This window comes from Benincasa hispida, chromosome 7 (assembly GCF_009727055.1).
Source record: "Benincasa hispida cultivar B227 chromosome 7, ASM972705v1, whole genome shotgun sequence".
Classification (NCBI taxonomy): domain Eukaryota; kingdom Viridiplantae; phylum Streptophyta; class Magnoliopsida; order Cucurbitales; family Cucurbitaceae; genus Benincasa; species Benincasa hispida.
Genome location: NC_052355.1, coordinates 26,673,979 through 26,700,370, shown reverse-complemented (window position 1 = coordinate 26,700,370; position 26,392 = coordinate 26,673,979). Strand labels below are relative to the sequence as shown.

The 26,392-nt window shown below is 34.4% G+C and overlaps 3 protein-coding genes across 3 annotated transcripts; 1 reads left to right on the top strand and 2 right to left on the bottom strand.

Annotated features, from left to right (window-relative positions):
* The first annotated feature begins 1,442 nt into the window (after window positions 1-1,442).
* LOC120080876 (protein trichome birefringence-like 36) lies at window positions 1,443-3,695 on the top strand. The gene is made up of 5 exons (XM_039035537.1): window positions 1,443-1,836; window positions 2,106-2,277; window positions 2,360-2,541; window positions 2,858-3,016; window positions 3,093-3,695. The coding sequence occupies exons 1-5, from the start codon at window positions 1,520-1,522 to the stop codon at window positions 3,388-3,390; spliced, it is 1,128 nt and encodes a 375-aa protein (XP_038891465.1). The 5' UTR covers window positions 1,443-1,519; the 3' UTR covers window positions 3,391-3,695.
* A 502-nt stretch (window positions 3,696-4,197) lies between these two features.
* LOC120080877 (germin-like protein subfamily 3 member 2) lies at window positions 4,198-5,370 on the bottom strand. Its single transcript, XM_039035539.1, has one exon. The coding sequence runs from the start codon at window positions 5,142-5,144 to the stop codon at window positions 4,503-4,505; it is 642 nt and encodes a 213-aa protein (XP_038891467.1). The 5' UTR covers window positions 5,145-5,370; the 3' UTR covers window positions 4,198-4,502.
* A 1,950-nt stretch (window positions 5,371-7,320) lies between these two features.
* On the bottom strand, window positions 7,321-12,389 carry LOC120080815 (L-aminoadipate-semialdehyde dehydrogenase-phosphopantetheinyl transferase-like). Its single transcript, XM_039035464.1, has 5 exons — window positions 12,122-12,389; window positions 11,205-11,337; window positions 10,345-10,589; window positions 9,987-10,158; window positions 7,321-7,731 (listed from the first exon to the last, which is right to left on the bottom strand). Exons 1-5 carry the CDS (start codon window positions 12,235-12,237, stop codon window positions 7,567-7,569), a joined length of 831 nt encoding a protein of 276 aa, XP_038891392.1. The 5' UTR covers window positions 12,238-12,389; the 3' UTR covers window positions 7,321-7,566.
* Between the last annotated feature and the right edge of the window lie 14,003 nt (window positions 12,390-26,392).

Genomic DNA, 26,392 nt, shown 5'->3' with positions numbered 1-26,392 from the left:
ATAATATAATAATAAATAAGTAAAAAAAAAACATAATATAGTAATAAAATAAAATAACTAAAATTATAAAATTTTAATATATGAAAATTTAGTAAAAATTTGGAGTGTATTTCTCACCAATATGTGTGATTTCAAGATCCACCAAATGTTACTATTTATTAGGCAAAATGACAAATAGGATGTGGTCTTACATGGGCACCATGGACACAAGTATGAATAACTACAAGACATATGGACAACATGAAAATTGACACATGACTTTTAGGATCCAAAGTAATAGGTATCTATTTATTTTTAAAATATTTATAATAATGAAGAGTTGTTTTTCATTTTTACTTATAGCTTATATTTCAATCTCTTTGTTTTGGAGTGATATGTTAGCATCAAATTCAGTTTCATAGCCACCGCAATTAAGAGTTCATTTATTCAGAAAAAATGGCTATTTAAAGTCTAAATTATTAATACATAAGGTCACACGTTGAGTTTTAAATAAAATGGTCGCGTTTCCTATATTTGTAAGTCTTACCTTTTGCCACACTTTACTGTAATTGACCTACAATTGCATGTGTTGGAATTCTTGACCTAAGGTTGAATGAGTTGAATGTGTTCAAGTCACTCTTATCAACTCTTTTGTGGAGCATTTAACATCGACTAAGAACTCCATTATACTTACTCCATAACACAATATAAGGGGGTGTTTAGGGAAAGGTTATCATCAAAATATAATAATTACCTCTTACTACAGCAAAAACTAGTTACAGTTAACACTATTTCAAAACCTCCATTACTACAATATTTACTATGCCCCAAACGCCCCCTAACTTTTCTTAACTCTCAAGGTGTTAAGTTTTCAACAAACTACCTAGTGAGATCAAACTATCAACTTTTGAGATGGAAATTAATGTTTTGATCCACTAAACTGCTCAAATTGATATATATATATAGAGAGAAGAGAGAACCATCGACGGTGGTTGTTCTTCTAGCCAAATCGTCGAGAAAGACAATTTAAAGCCTGTAAAACCAACTTATGAACAATTAAATTATAAATGTGATTGACATGAAAGAACCCATGAATTGAAACACCATATTGCAGACCACAAAGAAAGTTAACAAAAGGTTCAACCTATTAGCATATTTTATTATATATATAGTACAACCGTGGAGATGAGAGTCGAACTTTCGATCAGCTAAGTTCATTTGGGCTAGTTTGATTTATATTGCACATTCTAAATTTAATTTTTTAAAACTTAATTTTAACCTTATGTTAGTAATTTAACCTTATTTTAGTAACTTGTCAAACCTTTTTGATAAAGATATGAAAAGAAAAAATAAAAAAAAAAAAAAATTAGGAAGAGGGCATTGGTTGCTAGAATCAAGGGACAAGAAAGTAGAAAAAGAAGCTAAAAAATGCCCCCACCTTCCGCCAGTCATGCATTAAAGGAAAGCTTTGATCATCAACAAAAATGCTAATGCTCTCTCAAACATTGCCTTCACTGCTCAAACCACCTCCACCTCTTCAATGGCGAAATCAAACCTTCGATTTCTTCTCTTCATCTTCCTCTGTTTTTACCATGGAAACTCATCGCCGTTTGGTTCAGACGACGACCAGTCCTGGCTGACTGAAGAAGACGACGAAGTTCACATTGTTCAGAGCGGCGGCGATTCACAGAGTCGGTGCGATTTTTCCGACGGAAAATGGATTTTCGATCAATCTTATCCCTTGTACGACTCCTCTTGTCCGTATCTTAGCTCGGCCGTCACTTGTCAGAGGAATGGCCGGCCGGATTCTGATTACGAGAAGTGGAGATGGAAGCCACACAGTTGCTCCATTCGCAGGTTCTTCACGTTAATCGAAAATAGTTAACGTTTCAGAAACGCGTTTTTGGTTTTACACTCTTAAGAGAATTCGGCGAAAAAGAAGACGTTACAAAGCACTACAAGTTTTTTTTTGAGTTTCTATTCTAGAGTAATTTTATGATGATTTTGAATGACAAATTGCTTTTAGCCATGGAAAAAGTACTAAGTGAGGTAGTGTAATCGTGAAGTTTGAGGTTTATAATATGATTTCTAATGTTTTGTTCCTTTCTCTTCACTATGATTTACAGGTTTGATGCTTTGAATTTTCTCGGGAAAATGAGAAGGAAAAGGATAATGTTAGTGGGGGATTCTATAATGAGAAATCAATGGGAATCTCTGGTTTGCTTAGTGCAAGGAGTTGTACCAACGGGTAGAAAAAGGGTGACCTATAATGGTCCTTCCATGGCTTTCCATGCTATGGTGAGTGATATGAATGAATTTGAAATTCTGCAATCTCTGTTTTGGGTATTATAAATTCAAGCATTTTGATTCTCCTGAACAGGATTTTGAGACTTCAATTGAGTTTTCATGGGCTCCACTTCTGGTTGAGCTGAACAAAGGAGCTGAAAACAAGAGAGTTTTGTATTTGGATAAGATTGAAGAGAATGCCAAGTATTGGACAGGAGTTGATATTCTCGTGTTTGATTCAGCTCACTGGTGGACTCACTCTCAACAATGGAGCTCGTAAGAGAATCAATACTAAGACTTCCCCTCTAGATCATATTAACATTTTTAGTTAACAGTCTCTGGTTATTACTCAAATCTATTTTTGCATTTGCTGATTGGAAGTCTATGTGACATAATCAACAAACACTTTGATTTTGCGACCAAAAGGAAAATGAACTTTAAGTTTTCAGGTTGTTTCAAAAAATTGTTGTATTTATCTGATTTCTCTAGAAAGTTGCTAATATATTGTGGAAGAAGGAAAATGTTAGCATTTGTATCAATATAGTTCAACTAGTGTTGTGATTTGGGATCTACTATTTTTGTTTTGTTTCAGATGGGATTACTATATGGAGGGCAAGACTATGTACAAATACATGAATCCAATGGTTGCATATGAGAAGGGACTTACCACATGGGCCAAATGGGTAGATCTGAACTTGAATCCCAAAAAAACCCGAGTAATTTTTCGAAGCATGTCTCCCAGGCATAACAGGTCAAAAAATCACATCCATTGTTAGTTTGTGTGAAATTTGAACTTCATATTCATCTATTTTCTGTTGTTTTTCCAGAGACAATGGTTGGAAATGCTATAACCAAAGGCAGCCGTTAGCCTACTTCAGCCATCAGCACGTTCCGGGGCAGCTGCTCGTGCTTCAGGAAGTATTGAGAAGGATGAGATTCCCAGTATACCTTCAAGATATCACATCAATGTCTGCCCTTCGAAGAGATGGCCACCCGTCCGTGTACCGTAACAGTTTGAATCAAGAAGGGCAGCAACACCAGGGAAGTTTATCCTCTGATTGTAGCCATTGGTGCCTCCCTGGTGTGCCTGACATTTGGAATGAGATGTTAAGTGCCTTGCTCTAAGTTGAAATATTGCTGGAATAGTTGAATATGAAGTGATTAGAGTCACCCTTCTGCCAGCATAGGTTTGTTTATCCCTTGATCACTTCTCATGTTTCTATAGTTGTTAGCTACTGCTTATGTGTCCAGTGTTGTATTGCAAAACCGTATCCTGAGGCGGGTGATATATGTTATCATCTAGCTATGAAATGACATTTGTATAAACTTCCATCTCTGGATAGGGTATCTTGAAAAAGAGCCGTGTTTTTTAAAGTTCAAGGTACAATAAAGCGCAATAGTCTCTTGGGACTTAAGCGCAAGGCGCAAAGAAAGGAATGAGTCTTTTTTTTGTGTGTGAGGTGCACTATACATAAAAGTATTACATATAGAAGAAGAAGAGAAAACATAGCTGAAGTGAAAATATAAAAAGAAAAAAAAAGACCATTGAAAACAAGAAATTTTACAAAATTAGATTTTTTTTAGTTAGTAAAGAAGGAAAAATCCTAATTATTACTAAATTTTAACAATAATGAAAAAACCTCAAGGGAAGAGCTTTGAGCCTTGGGACTTCACAAAAGACACGTGCCTTATTTTATGAGCCTCGCCTTTTGGAGGCCAGGCACTTGACGTATGCTTTGAGCCTATCGTGTACCTGGGAGGGCTTTTTAAAACATTGAATGAGAGTCGTAGAGAACTTTGATATTAGGTGAAATTAAATGTTAGATGTTCAGAAAGAAGTTGAATATGATTGAAAAATATGAAACATTAAATACTTAAATATCCAAAAATTTCTAGATTCATCTCCTTAAAGAACAAGCTGATCAAGATTCATGCTCAAATACTAGTTGACTATCAAAAGGAAAACATCTTATTGTCTAGAGCTTTTTCATATATATTTATGGTGATACCTGAATTTGAAGAAAAATACACAAAAGCTTATAGAACAAGATAAATAAAAGTAATATCATTGCCATAAAGAACAGAATTCCGAGCTTTTGGATATAAATAATGTCATTGACATGAAGGAGACATCTCTGAGCTTCTTCGACTTGACAGTGCATTATTGAAATGCCCCGTCGACAATTAATTTACTTTTAAGATGTAACTAAAACAACAGCCTTAAAGCTGTAGCTTTGTCAATGGGGAGCATGCCTCTTTTTCAGCTTCGCAAGCTCTTCAGGACTCAACCCGAAAGCCTTCTCCAAGAGCTCGTCTTTGATCCCGGATCCGAAAACAACAGCTGGAATTTTCATCAGTCCAGGATTTTGGCTGTCAAAACTCCCAATAATTGTTGCTGGAGTTTCTCCAACATTCATTTGGAAGTGAACTAAGCCTCTTGGGAACACCATGACCTCACCTTTCTCAATCACCTTAGCAAAAATCTGGTTATTAGTATCAACAAATCCAGAATATATCTTACCTTCAAGAACAACAGCAACTTCAGTTGCTCTAGGATGGAAATGTGGAACGTTCACACCTCCAACGTCGAAATCCGCCCGAACAAGAGACATTCCGAGCGTGTTTAGACCCGGAAATACGTTTGAATTAACAGCTATGGATGAAAAGCCAGATCCATTGAACTTTCCAGGAAACTTTATGCCAGAAAAAATGAAGTCTTCTACTTTAGCTAGGGAAGAGTTCTTGCACGACGAATGAGAACTACCTGCAGACGTTCCACTCGGCAAGCAGAAGTCGAATACAGGATCGGGATCTGATGCCAAGGTGAGAGATCCATGGAAGATGACGATGAAAAACGAAACCAATATTTTTGGAAGCATGGTTTTGCAGAGAGCTATATGAGTTTACCTTAGGATATTTGAGATGATTTTGCTAAAGGAAGTGAGATATAAAATGAAAAATGCAAACAAATTGGCTGAAAAGTAGAGGGTTTTGGTAAACTTTAATTGCTAATTCTTTCTTCTTTCAGAAGACTTTGCTTGGGAAAGAAGAGAGTGAATTAGCTAAGCCAAAATGATTGATGGTTTGGTTTGTTGGCTTTTGCTTCCCTTTTTTAACGCTTTCTGGTGGAATTTTTGGTTGAACTTAAAAGTCTAACTTTTGTTCATGACTTTCATTATGGTTTGAAAGTTAGGAAAGCAACCAAGATTATAAATAGCAAAATTTACTCTTACAAACCTACAACAAAAAAAAGTTACAAATTTCCATTTGGGTTGTTTTTAAATATAAAAAAATTAATCAAAATATTTACAAAATATAGTAAAATTTTAGAACTATCAATGATAGATACTGATAGACATAGTTCTAAATGATGTCTATCATTGATAGTTCTAAAATTTTATTATATCTTGTAAATATTTTCAACCGTTTTACTATTTGAAATAATGTCTCTTTTTCGTTTTTTTTTTTTTTTTTATGAAATTGCACAAATGGTTTATAAGTGTAATAATTTTTTTTTTAATTCAACTTTTGTTTTGGACTGTTTGAACTCATCTCATCCTAGATTCTCCCCCACCTCAATTCCAACTCCATTTTCGATTTCTTTGTAAAAAGTTAGGTTAAAATATATTTTTTTCAACTACACTTTACTATACTTTTTAGTAAATTTAAAAATCTTAAATTTAGTCCTCCAAAATTAAATTTTGGATAAATTACAAAAACCACACTTAAAGTATGATGGTAGTTGTAATTATACTCACTTTCAATTTTAAAAATTGAGCCCTCAAACTTATACATGTATTAAAAATAGAATCTAGAACTTATTTAATAGTATAAATTATAATAATTGTATAAATTTATGAGTTCAATTTTTATCAATTATGGGTCTAATGTCTATAATTACTATAAGCTTGAGAGTCCAATTTTAATACTTTTAGAAGTTTAGGGACCTAATTTTTACAATCGAAAGTTTAAGAGTTCAATTGCAACTACCATAATATTTGAGGGGTGGTTTTTGCAATTTGCCCTTAAATTTTTATTGTGGTTAAAAAATAATATTAAGTATTATTATTATTTGAATGTAAGAAGACACTTTGTTTATATTTACAATTTACAAAGTACTAATAAATACAATTTTTTTTATTGAAAAAGATCAACAATACTAAAGCATGGATTATTTTCAAAATTTATTGAAAGAAGAAAAACTAAATTTAGAGGAACTAAAAAAGAAATCCAAAGTACCATAATCTAACCAAAAAAAATTATTATTGTCTACTTTTATTCTATATTCCACATTATTGACATGATCCCACATTCAAATTCTTTTCTACCATCCTTGAGAAAATTTTCATGGGTGACATCTTTTTTCTAAAAAAATATTCGTAAGTATGTCTTTTTAAAAATAAGTGTAAATAAATTGTTTAGTACAATAAATGTAGGTAATTAACTACAATATTTGTAAATCATTAATTAACTTATTAGCTAATGATGTGTATTTTCATTTTGTTTCATGGTAATCACTCCAATTGGTAGAGTGCAAAAATCGAAAAACCGAATCCATCCAAACCAATCTAATGGTTTGGTTTGGATTGATTTTTTTTTTTATTAAAAAAACCAATAAGAACCGAATGGAACTAATGGTGTATATACATACTTAAAAATAAACTCTTCATTAGGTAGTTTTTTAGTATTTAATTATTATGGTCTATGTATATTTATTGTTGAGAAAAAATACCAATTATATGGAGCGTTTTTTTTTAATATTTAGAAAAGTACAAACAAAAAATAAAAATGTAAAATTTCAATTTATAGAATAAAAAAATAAACCCAAGTTTAATTTAAAATTAACAAAAAGATCCATTCAAAACAAAGTGAAAATTATAATTAAAAACAAAAAAAAAAACCAATAATAAACCAATCCAAATGAAACCAGTCCATTGGTTTTGGCTTTTTATTGAATATTGATTTTGATCCTTTTTTTGTAAAACCAATTAGTTTGATTCGGTTCTTGGTTGATCCTAAAACCGACAAAACCGAACCAACTATCACCTCTACTGATTAGTATCTATAACATTTACATAAATATGCTAGAATATGAATTTCAATAATTTCAATCTTTACCCCTCTCTCACTCAAAGAAAAATTTCCAACTATTTTCAATCTCCAAACCCTAGAATTTGTAGTAGGTGAAATATTTTGGGAAATTGCATTATAACTATTTATTCCTCGTCCACATCCCAACCCGAAGAAGAACAGTAAATGCTGTGAATTATAATTTGCAATGTGTGTTCAGGGATCAAAGCCTCACTCCATGGAAATGGAAATGAGTTGTTCTACCGTCTTTGACACAAAGCTGACATTGGGAAGAAGAAGACCGGAGCGATACTCGTTAGGGTCAAACTCCGACCTCCTTAGAGTCCTCCGGTAGCTCTTGGTAGCGAATCTCGGGTGCCCCTTAGCAACTGCCACCTGAGATCAGTCGTCAAGTTTATAGCTTTTAGCTAACTTCAACACATAATACACTAGATGTTCAAGATCAAAAGAGAATTTGAACTGGGTAACATATTTAATATACAATTTAGCAAGTATGTCATTCATATTTGTAACTTTGTAAATACATTTTGTTTATTATTTATTCCAAAATTGTCCAAATTTCACGTTCTTCTCTTTTTCTTTTCTTTCTCCTTTTTGACGTATGTTTCTCACCTTTCAATTTTTTAATCGATTTATGAGAATTCTAATTTTTACTTCTTCACCCCCTTATAAAATTCTCCAACGGTGGATTCTTTCATTTTTCCTTCGATTTCTTTAATTCCTTCATCTTCTCGTAAAGTCCTCCAATTGCATTCAAAAAGTTTCTCTCATGTATTTTTGCTCCAATTTCCTCATCGCCTTCATTGTCAATGCATCTAGATTTACATTCCCTCTTTAATTTCCCTACGTAATTTCATTCTCATTTCGATTTGATGGACACAGATTTACATTCTTTTTTAATTTCTTTTATTCATAAATTACACAAACAAGAAAGAAAGAAGAGGAAGAAAGAAGTGCATATAAAGATGTTGGAAGGCAAAGATGTCGTAAAAGAAATTGACATGTTGGATGTATGCATCTACCTTTGATCTCTTTGTTGTTTCCAATTCCTCTTTCTTGTTGTCCATGCCAAGAATGAACACTATATAATTTTATTTTATTTCATGAAATGAAATAACATAAAATATAATTAATTTATTAAGATTTTGAATGAACTTATAAAACTAGTTGGCGATGTGAGGTGGGTTCCAACTTTGACTGATTATTAATGTGATTTTGAAGAGATTGGAGGTGTACATTCATTAATAGGGTCTAATTTTTATTTTATCAATAATAATCATTATCAAATAGTAATCTGTCAACAATCAAACAATAATCGATATCATTAACCATCAATATTATTTGGTAATCATTCAACAATTATATGTATAAGGGATTGCTAATAATACTCCCATTAAGTATAAAATAACAATAAGTATCATTAAGAATCAAAATCATATGGTAATCAGACAACAATCACATAGCAATCGGTACCATTAATAATCATCATCAAATAGTAATCAGATAGAAATCAACATCAGGTAGTAATTAGTGAAAAAAACAATCAATACCATTAGCAATTAGTATCAGATTGTAATCAGAAAACAATCAAATAGCAATTACTATCATTAACAATTAAATAACAACCAATATTAGTACCAATTTAACAAAAATCATATAGTAAATCAATATCGTTAACAATCAAATAACAATCAGACAATAATCAGATAGAAATTAATATTATTTTTTAACTTTCGTATTCAGTAATTAGTGGATTGGACTATTTTTGTTATTTTATGGAAATTTGAAAATAGAGATATGGACTGATTTTTGTATTATTTTTTTATAATAGTGCAATTGCCCCTTTCCAAGTGAACTTATTAGATGGATCTCAAGGATTGCATTTTGATTTTGAGAAAGATTAAAATTTTTCAAAAAAATTAGGTAAGATATGGAAAATATATAAAATTATTAATTTCAAATAGATTAACATCAAGAATAGTACATTCTCAGGCAGATTAATACCAAGAGTTCTATACAAAACCTAATCTTTTTTGGGAAAAAAATATTTTCCAAAATTTAAAAATCAAAATGCAATCATCCATATGGAAAAAAATCTAATTAGTAAATTTATTTTGAATTTTGAAAATTTAGAAATTCATATAATCGTGGAAATAGAAATTAGCCTAAAGTTTTGAAAAATTACATAAGAATTTGATATAATATTTGGTAAAGATGAGAATTTAGAGAAAATTTGAAATTCTATAAGATTTGGGTATATACATAATATTTGGAAAAATTAGTAGAATCTGAAGATGTACAAGAAGACCCAAAACAATCTATAAGAAAAAAAAAATCAATTTTTTAAAATAAATCTTGGTGGTCGATCTCATCCGAGATGTACGAGTTTTAAGAAAAGATCTAGTTTTGTAAGATGAAACCTTCAAATAACTATTTCTCAGTTATAGAGTTTGATTCTCACTTGTTTGTTTATTTATTTTTCCAGTCACAGCGATGAAATTTGAAGAGTACTTCTTGTTGAAAGAAAATCTAAACTAAACTCCTTTAAAATAATAAAACAAATAAACAAATAATAAAAATTTAAACTGAACATTCAAAAGATTGGCCAGAAAGACTGTAATGTAACTTACACAATGTCCATTTCCCAACTCTGAGATCCAAAATCTCCATTCTTTCAGAATTTCCCCTCCAACTTTAACCAGTATGTCATTCCACCCAACATGACGAAACTCGACCTGCTCCAGCCCAGATGCTATTCCACTTCCAATAGCTTTCACATATGCTTCTTTGAGACACCAGTATCTGTTTCACAACAGAAATGGTTAACAACCCGGACTCGATTTATCCTCTTCTTTTTTAGGGAGGAGGGGGATTGATTATTGAATCCATAATGCAATTCAAGGAAAGACTAGGGCCTATAACGAAGAAAACTAAATCGAAATGCATTTATCTGAGAGCTAAACAACAAAGTGGGGAGTTCAATCAAACCTGTAGAACTCAACCAAAACACTGGAGCTAGAGCTAGCAATCATGATATTCTTCCATTCTAAACTTGAAAAGTAAGAAGAGAAGCTTTTAACAAATTCAATGGTATCCCCATTTTGGGGAGTGGTGTAAGAGACAACGTCCAACCCCACAAGACACAGAGGTTCTGATGCTATAACCACATAATCACCATGATGTGATACATTGAAATTAAAATTGGGGAATTCTGAGGCAAGTTTATCACAGTCCTGAAAAAATATAAGTATAAAATTTGGGCAATATTAGTTAACATGACTTTAATGTTGTAAAACAAGCAAACATCCATGAAAAATGACTTGAGAAAGATACATGATGATGTTTATCATTGTTGGGTAAGTGAGAGGAATAAATTAAACATGGAAAGAAAAAGTCATTGCAGACCATCAGAATATAATTAAACATTTCAATAACCACATACACTAACAAACAGTGGAGACCATCACTCATGGAGCTATCAATACCAAAACTTGATAAGTATCCAAATGGGTATACATGACTAGCAAGTAACCAACTAATTATTTAAGTTCCGTTTGATAACCATTTGACTTTTAGTTTAGCTTTTTGAGAACAAGCTTAATTTTCAAAAACCAAAATACAAATAATTATCAAATGGATCTTAAAGTTCAAATACAGAAAGTAATTAGAAGGGTCATTGTTCTTCAGAAGGGTTTCTTTCCCACCCTTTTTCCTTTTTTCTCCTTACACTTGAGAATACATAACAATAGACAGCAAAATTCTAAAGTATTTTAGTTTTGGAACACTGGACCATACTCATCAGGATGAAGAAATAAGTGTAACTTGTTATTTTTATATTACAACCATACCAGATATGGCTTGCCTTCCAATGTGCGCTTTATAGTTATTTCGTCAAATGGGATTTTCAATATGTTATGCACAAGAGCATACTGAAGCAAACGACTCACAAGTGCACGTTTTCTGTCTTCCATCTTGAAAAATCTACGAACAAGGAATCATTGAGGTCATCCACCACTATTATTTAAAAATTATACCACTCACAAACTAAGCTTTGATTGTTTATCGCAAAGTATGCATAAGATCATTGTTAATTTGAAGGTCTAATTCAAATGCTACAAAAATTTAAATAGGTCTAAATCCCATTAAAAAACATAGATGGTGTAGTGGTCAATGGTCAGTAAAAGCCAATGAAAATAGTAAAGAACTTAAAAGAAATGTATTCAAGCCAGGGTGGCTAGTGACCACCTACCTAAATTTAATATCCTACAATCTTCCTTAGCAATCTAATCTTCCTTAGCAATCTAACATAGTAGGGCAAGGCTTGAAAATAGTCAAGGTGTGTTGTGTGCAAGCTGCTCCGGGAACCCACAAGCGAATATTAGTTGACAACATAGTATAAGAATTGCCAATATAATTGTTTCTCAAAACTTCAGACTAAAATAACATTATGAAAGCTTAGTAACTACATAAATACTACGAAATATTTAAATTCACCACGAATTATGCCAACTCTTATGCAACAAACCACGCAGAATTCTACAGCTGACCGCAGAAAGAGCAACAAACTTACAATCAATATCAATTTCTATATCGAGATTCTAGAGAAACGGACAGAAATGAAATAACCAAGTGATCATATCGAAAACGCCTCATTCAAAATTCGCGTTACCAGAAATAAAATTTCTATGAACTTTCTAAAGAAGAAAACACAGATATAAAAGAAAAGGAGGAAAAAAAAAGGAGAAATTGAGTTGCAGAAGATAACCTAAGGATGGAGGAATGTTCATGGCGAGGGAGTAGAGTTAGGGCAAAGGAGAAGTTATGGGGAGAAGGGTTCCACTCAGAAATGTCGACAGCCCATCTCTGGACGCCCCTCTCCATGGCTACCAACTTACATAAGCTTCAAGGTTCTTACGGTTAGCCATGGCGGCCGTTCTCTCTCTGTCTCTATCTCTTTTCCTCTCTCTCCTGGGGGCATCCGCAGAGACACCCGACAAAGCTGAACCGTTTCGGCAACGAACGGTATGCAGCTGTTCAATATAATGGGTCCATATGAAATTTAAAATTTTAAAAATTACAACTAAATATTAAGGAGCACTTGAGTTGGTTATTATGGTAATTTACTATAGTTGGATTATAATAGGAGAAATTTATATAGATGACCCAATATGGTTCTAAAATGCCAAATAACCTTTTTTTTTTTTAAAAAAAAAAGTCAAATGGCCATCTGTTGACATCATCATCAAACTAGATTACGAGAATTGTCCCCTCACGATATGGTCTCGATCGCAACACAACACGATCAACAGCTCCAAAACCTCGAATTCAGTCGAGTTGAGTGAGGACACCACCACAATGGCTACCTTAGTATTCTTAGTGTGAGAATCCAGAAGTGTGGGCTCTGTGTGGACTTGGTTAGAGGAAGAGACCGGAGGAATAACAATCGTGTAGACGATTGAGCAAGTGGGAGATGACAAGAGTCTATCGTATAAACGAATACTCAATCGTGTAGAAGAATGCAAACTATCGTATAGAAAATGCCATGTTGTCGTTTGCTATGACCAACTGAGTGAACTATCGTATAGTGTCACTCCATGATCGTTTAATCTCTATTTCAGCAATCATTTAGTGAAAACAATTCACTTGACAGCAAACCGTGAGTTTTTTTTTTTTTCCGAGAATGGAAATTCTTCTAATTTTAGGAAAACCTTTTTCCTTTTATCTCCGGTTACCATAAAACCACCAATAACCTCCCACTTAATTGGTTATTAGAGAAAAAGAGATAATTATCCAATAATTAATATTATTATAAATATATATGATAACCAACTTACCATATTATATTTATAACCTATAGTTTTAATATTTCATCTCTTGAAACATATAAACCATAACTCTTTTTCTATTTTATGGTACTTAATAAAAATCACATTTACATTAATCCTCCACTTGATGACCAATCATATCGTATATAATCGAATTTCCTCTTGTCAATTTGAACATTTCAAATCAACACCAAGAACTTATTCTCAACTTGAATCCATTGAGCTACCAATGGGACCTTATGGACCTGTAGCTTGAAGCTCCAACGGTACGTGAATAGTTGACTAAACTCTTTAGCCATGGGATCCACTATCCATTAACTGTCAAGCACTCCACTAAAGATCGACAACTGTACTTTTCTTACTATAGATATATTTTGTGTTCATATCAACCAATCAACAGTGTGATAACCTTTCATAGATCGCTCATAAGTACAGCTAGGCCAATGATCGTTATGCCCTTATAGTTACATCTAACTCCTTAAGTACCATTGATCCTCTAATGAACATAAGTCATAGTCCTACTATGACTGAGTCTTCTCTTCCAAAGATAAGTTGTGGCCACTATGTTCAAGACTCAGAATCAGCCCTTAAGAGAGCAATCTATTTACTTACCCCTGCTTTGGGGAATGAGTGAATTTCATCTTGTGTAACTAAGTTCCTAGCTCCCAAATCAGACAACTCCCCAAAAAGATAGGCATACTGAGTTGGCAATTTGGCCACTCTCACCTATACTAATCAAAGGACCGCCCTCAAAGGCAGGAGTTCCCAAAACACTCAGGATTGAGGTCATGTCACCTATGGTCATTTAGGTGAGATGTAAGTCTTAAGTATCAACGGCGTTATATAAAGAGACTAGTCATCTCGTGGTCCGGTCTTATACAAACTCTTTGTATAGAACACTCCCGCTCGCATGTCTCCACATGAATGGTTAGGATCTACCATCTGTAGTAGTTTACAACACTTGTAAACCCCTACAAAGCGGGCTATATCCGTAGTGTCACCAGGATCAGGTATCCCTCCTTAGTTCTTATACTACAAACCTTTTTAGGTTATCACTTAAGGCATGATCCACTTGTATATCTCATATACATGCTTAAGTTTACATACAATAACCATGAATCTTTGTTTATTGGATATGAGTAAATGCCAAATAAAATAACTCTTATTTTATTCATAACAATTTGTACAGTTTACAAACTACGAGACTCCGAGAGAATTAGGACACCAATCCCAACATGATGATACGGGTGTAGACAGACAACATGAAGAATTATATGAATTTAATCGAGAAGGTGATGATATTTCATTGTCTAAGAAAACTCAACCATCAACATTATCAATAGACAATAACCACACTAATCCATGGTACTTGGAAAGAGAAACTCAGAGTAACCGACTAGTGCTTGGTAATGAGAGATTAGCAGGATTAAATTTAACGGATTGTGGTCCTTCAGAAGAGTGTGATCCTTTCATGAGAGACCAATAGGATTGAATTCTATGAATTGTGGTCCTTTAGAAGAGTGTGATCCTTTTGTAGTTGGTAACGAGAGATCAACAGGATTGAATCTATGGATTGTAGTCCTACGAGGTACATGGACCTGTAGTGGCTTCAGTGGTTCCACAATCCATGTCGTAGAGGAGAATTGATTATGTTTAGTACCTCTTCATCTAGGACAGATGTTGAAGTTGGTCAACTTTTTTTTTTTTAGTAAAAGTGACTTAAAAATGAGATTATCTACTCTGTCTATAAACAATAGTTTTGAATATAAGGTAAGGAAGTCAAGTAAGTCTTTGTTCACTGTCAAATGTATTGGGGAGAGTTGTAAGTGGAGCTTTCGTGCAGTGAAAATCTCAGGGTGTAATATATTCAAGATCACAAAGTATATGTGTCATGTTCTATTGAAATTATGAATCATGACCAAAGACAAACAACGTTGTGGTAGTTAGCCAGCTAAGCAAAGACAAGTTTATAAGCATAAGACGTGTTTATAAATCTTGTCACATCATTAAGGATATGAAGAAATAGTACGATGTAAACACAAGTTACGACAAAGTGTGGCAGCAAAAGAAACCGCCTATGCTTTCACTAGAGGCACTCTAGAAGAGTCATACACCATTTTACATGCTTATGGGGAAGCGTTAAAAATGGAGAATCCAGGTACAATGATTGAAATCGAACTTGAAGATGATGTGCATTTCAAGTATATATTTATGGCATTAGGGCCTTGTATTAAAGATTTTGCAAGTTGTCGGCCTGTGATAATTGTTTATGGATTGCATTTGAAAGAAAAATACAAAGGGGCCATGATGGTTGGCGTTTCTATGGATGGTAATAACCAAGAACACCCACTATCATATGCCATAGTGGACAATGAAACTGATCGAACATGGAAATGGATTATGTCGAATTTGATTTATGCAATTGGAGAACTCGCCAATTTGGTGTTCGTGTCCGATCGGGCAGTATCTATCGACAATGCCATTTGTGCAGTTTTCCCCACAATATTTCATGGATTGTGCACATACCACATAGAAAATTATATTATTTTAAACGTTAAAGACGGTACAATTGTTAGGTTCAAGGATGCAACCAGGGCATTCTACATGGCAAAGTTCCAAGCATACTAAGACCCTTTATAGTTTTCGAGATGGTGTTGTAATGAAATATTTAGAGGATATCAATTTTGAAAGGTAGGCACGTGTTTACCAAACAGAACGAAGATACAACTGTTGAGGTTGATGCCCTAAATCTCGTAGGGTCCTATAGTTTGTAAACACGTGTATGAACAAATATTTTGTGATGTAATAATATGAGATATTTTATTCACTACTGTCTATGAAATATGAGGTATTTTAGTTGCATTAACCACAAACAAATAAACTAAGATCCTTGGTTATCGTTGTAACTTAAGCATGTATGTGGAGACATACAAGTGGATCGTGCTTTAAGTGATAACCTAAATAGTTTGTAGTATATGGATAAAGGAGGGAAACCTTATCCTGATGATGCTACGAGTATGGCTCGCTTTATAGATGTTACAAGTGTTATAAAGTGCTACAAATGGTTTGATCCTGACCATTCATGTATTAGACATGCGAGTAGGGATGCTCTATATAAAAGAGTTTGTATAAGACCGGACCACAAAATGTTTAGTCTCGTTATATAACGTCGTTCATGACAGAGACTTTCATTTCATTAGGATGACCATAGGTAACATGAACTTAATCCTGAGTGAGTTAAGAACTCCTGCCTATGAGGGCGGTCCTTTGATTTGCATAGGTGTGAGTGGCCAGATCACCGACTCAAACCTACTACTTTGGGGATTCGTCTGATTGAGGAGCTGGGAACTCAGCTACACAAGAAAAAATTCACTCTTTCCACGATTCAGGGGTAAGTAGATAAATTGCTCCCTTAAGGGCTTATTCCAAGGCTTGAACAATGTGGCGCCACACCTTCTCTTCTCATAGTAGGACTATGAAGTATTGTTCATTAGAGGAATCAGTGGTACTTAAAGAGTTAGATGTAATTACATGGGCAAAACGGTAGATTGGCTCGACTGTACTTACGAGCAATTTTTGAAAAGTCGTCGTATTGTTGATTAGTTATATCCAATGGACACGAAAATATATCTGTAGCGCGAAGAGTGTAACTGTCGATATTTAGTGGAGTGTCCGACAATTAACGAATGGTGGATTTCGTGATTAAAGAGTTAGTTAGTTATTCACATACCGTTGAAGCTTCAAGCTATAGGTCCATAAGGTCCCCTTGGTAGCTCAATGGATTCATGTTGAGAATTAGTTTTTGGGTTAGTATGAAGTGTTCAAATTAACAAGAGAAAATTTGATTATATATGATATAATTAAATTGCTTCAATTATATGTGATGTAATTGATTTGATGTATTAGATACATTAAATGGAGGAATTATTATTAAATGCCATAAAGGAGAAAAAGAACTATGGTTTAAATATTGCATGAGATGCGATATTAAAACTATAGGTTATGAATATATTATTTATTTGTAATTAAATCAATTATGGGATAATTGGTTTAGTTTTTTCTTCTAATAACCAACTTAGTGGGAAGTTGTGATCAGTTATGGAAACTAGTGGATAAAATGAAAATTGTTTTCATTTTTTCAAAAGGAAATTGATATGTGATGATAATCGGATGCACAAAAGGAAATGGTGAGAGCATAAACAATCGTGCATCGAGTTTTCTTTATGATAGACACTCGTTTCCTAAACGATCGAGTACTCAGTCTATACAATAGACTCTAGATATCTCTCACTTACTCGATCGTCTATACGATCTGTTAATTCCTCATTCCCTCTACAAAATCCATACAGAGCCCACAACTCCTGGATTCTCACACCGAGAATACCAAGGTAACCTCGTGGTGGTGTCTGCTTACTATTCAAGGGTTGAGTGTTGCTCGTTGCTGTTTGAGAAGATTGCTGAGATGTAATGTTCGTGTTGTTAGATCGAAGGGAACGAGAAGAAAAGTTCTTCAAGGGTAAGTTCACTTGATCCTTAGTGTTTTTATGAAGCATGTTGTAATTTAGAGTTTATGCATAACTGGTGTTGTTTGATTGTAAATGTGTATGTTCTATCACAATGGGGTTTGGAACAATCTTGCTTCCGCTCACTGGTTCTCTTTGATAAAAGTTCCTTCAGCAACAACATGACGTTCAATAGTGCAGAGTGTTTCAATTTCTTAACTAATGAACATCGATTACTTCCCATAATGTGCTTGTTGGAACATGTTAGAGGCTTCATCCAGTCTTGGTTTTATGAACGGAGGAATTATTGGACATCTCTAATGACATTACACTTGGACTATTACAAAAATCGATTAGCAAGTGAGTGTGATAAGGGCAGACGATATCGAAGAATTATTGGACGATATCAAATAGTTCAAATTCAAATTAGGGTTTGTATAATTATATTCTATAAATTAAACGTTAATTAATTATATCAAGTATAATTATACAAATCCTAATTTGAATTTGAACTAATCAAATTCAAACCCTAAATTCAATTTGAACATTTCAAATTGAACACTTCAAATTGATATCATTCCTTCACTCAATTTACTAATTCAAGATGTTCACGTTTTATGATCTAGTAGAGAGACCTTATAGACCTACAGATTATGAGATCCAATGATTTGAGATTAATTGGCTAAAACTCTTTAGACCGAATTAATCAATATTCGTTAACTATCAAGTCACACCACTATAGCTCGATAGTTGCACTCTCCTCACTGTATATATATTTGTGTCCACTTGGTTTAACCATAATCAGTAAGTTAACCTTTCACAGGTTGTTCGTAATAACAGTTGGGTCAAATGTTATTTTACTCTCAAAATTACGTCTTGCTTCTTAAGTTTCACTGATCTTCTAATGAACAATTGGTTTGTGATCCAATCACTAAACCGGATCCCACTCAAGCTAATGAGAGGGTGGGGCCCCTTGTCAAGACCTGGAATCAACACTTAAGAGAACAACCTTCCTCCTATCCCTAAATCGGGTAGGCATGAATTCCATCTTACACTCTATGTCCCTAGCTATCTATCCAGTCTTACCCCTGAAATGGGAGGCTTATTGTGTCGACGCTGTTGAGCCAACCCTCACTTATGAAAATCTAAGGATAAGTCCGAATAAATAGAAGTTCATAGTTAGCTTAGGATTAAGATTGAGTTACCTAGGTCATTTAAGCGAAATAACCAGTCTTAAACAGTAAACAACGTTATAAAATAAGAGTGACTTATTTCTTGGTCTGATCTTATGCAAACTCATTGCGTAGGATGCCTCCACTCCTCATGTCAATACATGAACGAATCAGGATCACTTCGTCTGTAGCACCTTACAACAAATTGTAATAACTACAGAGTGGGCCTCATCCGATAGTGTTACCAGAATAAGGCACCCAACCTTATTCGTATACTATAGACCGATTTACTCGAACTTGATCCATCTTTATGTCTCCACATAAAGTTCAAGTATTCATATAATAGCCATGGATCTTAGTTTATTGAATTTAGTCTTTACAAGTGCAATTTACAAATTCAATAACAACTTTATTGAAAAATGTTGAATAACATATTTATTGATAATAGAAAATGTTTAATTCCACATACTGCGAGTTTTAAGACATACAACCCAACAAGCTCCCACTTGGACTAAAACTCCAGTGGATAAATATGTACAATGTTGAGTTCAATGAGAGAAAACAAAAAGAATAAATACAATAAACTAGCGCATCATATACCATTTGCCCTAGTACTAAGTATCTCATAGTCCTAGTCCCACTAGATGACCCTCAAATACTTTAGCCGAGAGGGCTTTTGTAAAAGGATCGGCCAAGTTGCCTTGTGAGTCTATCTACATGATGATCACGTCTCCTTTGTGTACAATCTTCCTGATGAGATGTTACTTTCGCTCGATGTGCTTTCCACGTTTATGACTTCTAGGTTCCTTTGAGTTTGCAATTGCTCCACTATTATCACAATATAGAGTTATTGATAGGAGCATATTTGGAACTACTTCCAAATCATTTAGGAACTTTCTAAGCCATAATGCTTCTTTTGCTGCTTCACTTGCAACTACATACTCAGCTTCCATTGTGGAGTCAGCAATACAAATTTGCTTTATACTTCTCCACACTATTGCTCTTCTATTCAGAGTGAATACTGACCTCAAAGTTGATTTCTTTAAATCAATATCGGTTTGGAAGTCAGAACCAGTGTATCTAGCAAGAATCAGACCCTTAGCACCATACATGAGCATATAATCTCTCGTTCTTTAAAGATACTTGAGGATATTTTTTAACGGCAGTCCAATGATCATATTCAGGATTGGACTGAAATCTACTGACTATTTCAACTACATAGCATATATCGGGACGAGTACACATTAAGCTCCCTACTGCTAATGCATATGGAATTCGTTTCATAACCTCAACTTCTTAAGGTGTCTTAGGACTTTGTTCCTTAGACAGATGAATTCCATGTCTGAAAAGCAACATTCCTTTCTTGGAATTTTGAATTTTATATCTAGACAACATCTTGTCTATATAGAATTCCTGAGATAATGCTAAAGTTCTGTTTTTTCGGTTTTGAATTATTTGGATCCCAAGAACATACTGCGCTTCACCTAAATCTTTCATTTGAAATTGCGTAGCAAGCCATCTCTTGACATTAGCTAGAAGTTCTACTTCATTTCCTATAAGTAGAATATTATCAACATACAGAACCAGAAAAGCAACAGTTTTGTTAACGGTTTTCTTATAAACACAAGGTTCGTCAACATTTTGTTCAAAGCCATAAGATTTGATCGCAGAGTCAAAATCTTATATTCCAAGATCGAGACGCTTGTGTTCAATCCATAAATGGATCGATTAAGCTTGCAAACCTTTTTCTCTTGAACCCGTTTTATAAACCCTTCTGGTTGAGACATATAGATACTTTCCTCAAGATAGTCATTTAGGAAGGTTGTCTTGACATCCATTTACTAGATTTCATAATCATAAAATGTAGGTATGAATAAGAATATTCTAATAGACTTTATCATGGCAACCGGAGAGAAGGTTTCTTCATAGTCCACCCCCCTCTCTTTGGGTAAACTCTTTTGCCACAAGCCTAGTTTTGTAGGTCTGTACCTTTCCAACTTGGTCTCATTTTCTCTTATAGATCCACTTACAACTGATGGGTTTTACCCCTTCTGATTGATTTATAAGATTCCAGACTGAATTGAAGTACATTGACTCCATTTCAAGATCCATGGCTTTAACTATAAACCCCGAACTCTAGGTTCCTAGATAAGCATGTTTAGCTAAAGGAATGTTATATTATATATTTTCTTTCTTATTTTTATTAAAGTAGTAATTCATAGTTATTTATAGCAAATATGATGAAAGGGAAGGAAAAACATATTAGGTGGGGGTAACGTGGCGGTTAATCCTTAAACTTGGGAGGCAGTGGGAAGTGTTTTTGGAAGAAGAACTTCAAAAGCTTGGTTTCGGCAGTTGACATGAAAAATTTTAGTGAATTTGGTGCCATTCAAAAAATGAGAGAATCTAAGTTGCGAGATTGTCTTGCCGGAGGAAGATTTCATGAGGAGAAGAACAAGAAGTTAAGAAAATAAAGAGAAGGCAGAATCTCGGATTTAAGCAGGGCCGAGGTGAATATTAGAAGTTTCAAGCCAAACTATAAGAAATTCTGAGCTGAAATTTTAAGGTAAGGAAGCTAACTCAATTCTAAACAAGTTTGTAGAAGAAAGCTTCTTGAAAAGAGCTCTGGATTTTGAGTTATGAATTTTTTAAATTATAATAGAGAATTGGTGCATAAGCAAACAGTTGCTTGTGAAGAAAAAGCAAGCAGTTCATTGTGGAGAATTATAGTGAGATGTGGGCATGAGGATCTCGCTTATAAAGGAAATCTCGCTGATTTTGTAAGGAGGATCTCACTCTAGGGAGAAATCTCGCTAGGAATGGGGCTGAGTATCGCTAGTAAGGTGAGTATCGCTAAGATGAAAATTTGACAGGAAAAGCTTGATCTCGCTCTAAGGGATCTCGCTGACCTCGCTCTAGAGGATCTCGCTGATCTCGCTCATGATGGGGATCTCGCTAGTAAGGTTGTCTGTATTAATGGAAGTTCCTTTAATAAATGAATTATTTGAGGTATTTTATTAGAAATTCTAAGTAGTTTAATCGGGAATTATATCTTTTTAGGCCAAGAAGAGCTAGGGGAAGCGTATAAACCATTAAGAGTCTGACGAACGGTGAGTGACTAAGTAAACTTAAGGTTTCCAATACTTATGCATATATGATCAAGTAAAGCACAGTGACATTAATGATGAATTTATACTTCCTCAAGCAACAAATAGTTGGAGAATAACTTAACGCATGTTTCCCGGCTTGTATGTGTGTAACACAGGCCAAGGTATGTTGTGTAACCATTACAAAAGCTATGTTTCTGATTTTGATATATGCTTCCTAGGGGGAAGGCTATGAGAGAATGAGTTCGTGTGTAAATACTAGGCAATGGAACTTAATTTGATGTTATAAAATACACATTTGATACCGAAGGATGTTTGAGAAGGTATCTAACAAATTTGGTACCGAAGGACATTTGAGAAGGTACCTGGCCAATTTGATACCGAAGGACATTTGAGAAGGTATCTGGCCAATTTGATACCGAAGGACATATGAGAAGGTATCATAGTAGCTCGATACTGAAGGACAAATTTGAGAAGGTATCTGAGCAGAAGTACCTAAAATATGATGGTACTTAGTATGGCCACGTGCACGTAGGCAGTTATGAATGAGAGACCGAAGTATGGGTCTCTTGGCCGATAATAAACATTTGGGAGCTAGAGCGTTTAGGCTCGTTCTCAACCAGGGAATAATAATGTTTAATGATGTCTGAGAATGGTTTAAAGCTACATCTAGAGACAATTGCTTGAGTTTACTCATTGGTATATTTACATGTTTATAGTGACGCTATGCTTGTTGCTTTACGATTCTATAGACACTCACTGGGCTTTTAGCTCATAGAATTTCTGTGTTTTCCCTTTTCAGGTAGCGGTTAGTTTCCTCAAGATTGATCCTACTACTGCTTGCCACCGAAAGACTCGGTTTATTAAAAGACTTAGGTTGATGATCTATTTATGTACACATGTTTTGAGAGGGACTAGGGCTTATGTAGGAATGTTTGGGCCACCTGTGAATATGTTTCTATAAATGTAATGTCTTGGCTGTATACATGTATTTATGAAATCTTTGTAGAGCCTTAAGGGAGGTTTGCTGTTTGCGTATATTACTAATGTTTCAAACAGGTTGGTATTTAGATTAGAAGGCTTGGGTGGTGAGTGCTGGCAGTAGGGCTAATAACTATCACGGTCATATCCTCTTTCAGAATAAAAGGGTAATCTGGGAGGGGGTGTGACATAAACCCACTATTCTTTATCCACATCTTCCATTGCTTGTTTTAAAGTTAATAGATCCTCTAAGCTATCATCTAGTATGATGTCTTAAGTTTCAGTTAAATCCATGTATCACTCAGGCTGTTGCACAACCCTCCCACTACGTCGAGGCACTTTCACTCTTGAAAAGGATGTGAAGTACCAGTTTCATCAACAACTCTTGTTGATGGACCTGCGTGATCTACAACTCTTGTTGATGCAATTGTCGTTTTTCTAGTCATTTTCATCTATTACCAGCCTACTGCGAGGGATGATTTTGAATGTGGTCTTCCTCTAGGAAAGTTACATTTGTCGATACAAATATCTTATCTTCTTGAGGATCATAAAAGAAACCACATTTTGTCTCTTTAGGGTAACCTATAAATAGGCATACCTTTGAACGACGTTCCAATTTCTTAGGATTTTGCACCAACACATGTGTTGGGCATCCCCAGATTTTGAAGTGTCATAAACTACCTTTACGCCTCTCTATAGCTTGTAAGGTGTTTCATAAACACTTTTCGAGGGAACCATGTTTAATATACACTGCAGTCGCAATTGCGTGTCCCTAAAAAGAATTTAGCAACTGGGCATAACTCATCATAGAACGAACCATGTCTAACAAGGTTCTATTTCTCCTTTCTGCCACACCATTTTGTTGAGGCGTGCCAGGGGTTGTGAGTTGTGACTGGATTCCGTGTTCTATTAAATAGTCCTGGAATTTCAAGTCCATATACTCACCACCACCTTGATCTGATCGAAGTGTTTTAAGCTTTTTACTTAATTGGTTCTCGACCTCTGCCTTATATTCCTTAAACTTTTCAAGTGTATCGAAATTATGATGTATTAGGTAAATGTAGCCATACCTTGAATAATCATCAACGAAGCTAATAAAATATTCATACCCTTCTCTAGCTTTAACATTCATCAGACCACAAAGGTCTAAATGTATCAACTCTGAGGGTTCTTTGACTCTAAGACCTTTTCCGGAAAAAAGATCTTTTAGTCATTTTACCCTCAATACAAGATTCACACGACGGTAATGAATTGTTTTCTAACTGATTTAGATGACTGTTCTTCGCCAATCTCTTAATCCTGTTGAGATTTATGTGACCAAGTCTCAAGTGCCAAAGATAGGCATTTAGAGAAACTTTTCATTTCTTATTTTGAGTTTCAGCTGTTTTAAACATCTCTATGTTCAAAACGGCTTTTACCTCAGTCGATTTTAACATGTACAAGTTATGTTCTAATTTTGCAGAACAAATGTTAATATCTTTCGAAGTAATGAACACTTCATTATTTTCAAAATAAACTTTGTAATTACGTTCCAGTAAACACGAGATGGGTATTAAATTTCTTTTCATAGAAGGAATGTAATAAACATTTTCAAGTAAAATGTATCTATCTCCTATAAATAACTTCATATCTCCCACTGCTTTAGCTGAAACAACCTCCCTGGTCCGTACCTTAAAGGTCGTTTCGCCTTCTGTAAGTTGTCTCTAGGAACTTGTTTCTTAAGAGAAAATACAGATATGATTAGCGACACCTAAATCTATTATCCAGGTCTTTTTATCGTTTTCCACTAAGCATGTTTCGATGACTAGTAAATCACATTCACTTTGTCGTTCAAATTTTGCATTTCCATCTATATTGTTTAAAACTTTAGATGAGTTGGGAGATAGAGGACAAACCTCTGTTAAAACTTTTTTTGAATCATCATTTGCTAGTAATTTGCATGTTCAGTTGTTATTACTATTAATTAAAGCGGAAGCGAGTATTTTAGAAAAATTCGACGTGCTGAAATTTTAAACATATTCTTATTAGTAAATTGCAACTAAATCCAAATCAAAATTTAGCAAAAAGTAATAATGTATCCATAATCTTTATTTATTTGCAACGATGCTATAGTGAGTCAGAATAAATGCTACCGAGAGGTAGTCAAATACTCCTTCACTAAAGCAAGACATTCTTGACTAAATGCTATCTCCAGAATAACTCATATTCCGATAGTCATTTAGCTTCCATTTTCGGTCAAGAACTTACTAACTATTAGTAACTCTTGTAAGTGTGACCCACCATTTTCAGATCTTATAGAACGGTATGAACATACCCCCGAATTGGAAGACAATATTTAGACAAAACTATAAGATCCTATTCATTTCTAAAGGTTGGATTATTCCAAATAAGACCCTATTTCGAAGCATCATATGAATCTCACGATGTGAACTTTCTAGGGACGTGAGAGTTGAAATTAATATATTATATATTTGATTTTACATTAAACAACTTCCCCTCATCCACTTTGATATTGACTCATGAAAACACTTTCCGAATGAAGGTCACTCCCAGAGTGTGTTGGGATTTGTGTCCTAATTCTTTCGGAGTCTCGTTGTTTTGTAAAGATACACATTGTTCAATTAATAAAATAAGTGTTATTTAATTCTGGCATTTACTCATATCCAATAAAACAAAGCCTCCTTGGTTTATCTTATGTGAACTTAAGCATGTTATATGTGATATACAAGTGGATCATGCCTTAAGTGATAACCTAAATCGGTCTGTAGTATAAGGATTAAGGTGGGATACATGATCCTGTGACGCTACAGATACGATCTGCTTTATAGAGATTTGGTAAGTGTTGTAAACTACTACAAATGGTAGATCCTGACCATTCATGTGGAGACGTGGAGCGGGGGTGTCCTATACAAAGAGTTTTGTATAAGACCTGGACCACGAGATGACTAGACTCTGTATATAACGCCGTTTGATACTAGAAACTTGCATCTCACTAAAAACGACCATAGGTGACACGACCTTAATCCTGAGTGTTTTGTGAACTTTTGCTCTTTGAGGGCGGTCCTTTGATTAGTATGGGTGAGAGTGGCCAGATTGCTAACTCAACATGCCTAGCTTTTTGAGGACTTGTCTGATTTGGGAGCTGAGAACTCAATCCACAAGATGAAATTCACTCCTTTCCCCGAAGCAAGGATAAATAGAGAGATTGCTCCTTAAAGGGCTGATTCCAAGGCTTGAACATAGTGGCCACAACTTCTCTTGGAAAGAGAAGACTCAGTCATAGTAAGACTATGACGTATGTTCATTAGAGGGAATCAATGTACTTAAGGAACAGATGTAACTACAGGGGCAATAACGACTATTGGCCCAGCTACTACTTTGAGTGATCTGTGAAGGGTTGTCACACTGCTAAATTGAGGTTAAGATGGACAAATAATATATCTGTAGTG

Coding starts and splice junctions, on each gene's coding strand:
- LOC120080876 (XM_039035537.1), top strand. CDS start 1,520: ATGGCGAAATCAAACCTTCGATTTCTTCTCTTCATCTTCCTCTGTTTT. Junction 1,837..2,105: donor CACAGTTGCTCCATTCGCAG/GTTCTTCACGTT, acceptor TATGATTTACAG/GTTTGATGCTTTGAATTTTC. Junction 2,542..2,857: donor CACTCTCAACAATGGAGCTC/GTAAGAGAATCA, acceptor GTTTTGTTTCAG/ATGGGATTACTATATGGAGG.
- LOC120080815 (XM_039035464.1), bottom strand. CDS start 12,237: ATGGAGAGGGGCGTCCAGAGATGGGCTGTCGACATTTCTGAGTGGAAC. Junction 10,590..11,204: donor TGGAAGGCAAGCCATATCTG/GTATGGTTGTAA, acceptor ATATTTTTTCAG/GACTGTGATAAACTTGCCTC. Junction 10,159..10,344: donor GTTTTGGTTGAGTTCTACAG/GTTTGATTGAAC, acceptor GTTGTGAAACAG/ATACTGGTGTCTCAAAGAAG.
- LOC120080877 (XM_039035539.1), bottom strand. CDS start 5,144: ATGCTTCCAAAAATATTGGTTTCGTTTTTCATCGTCATCTTCCATGGA.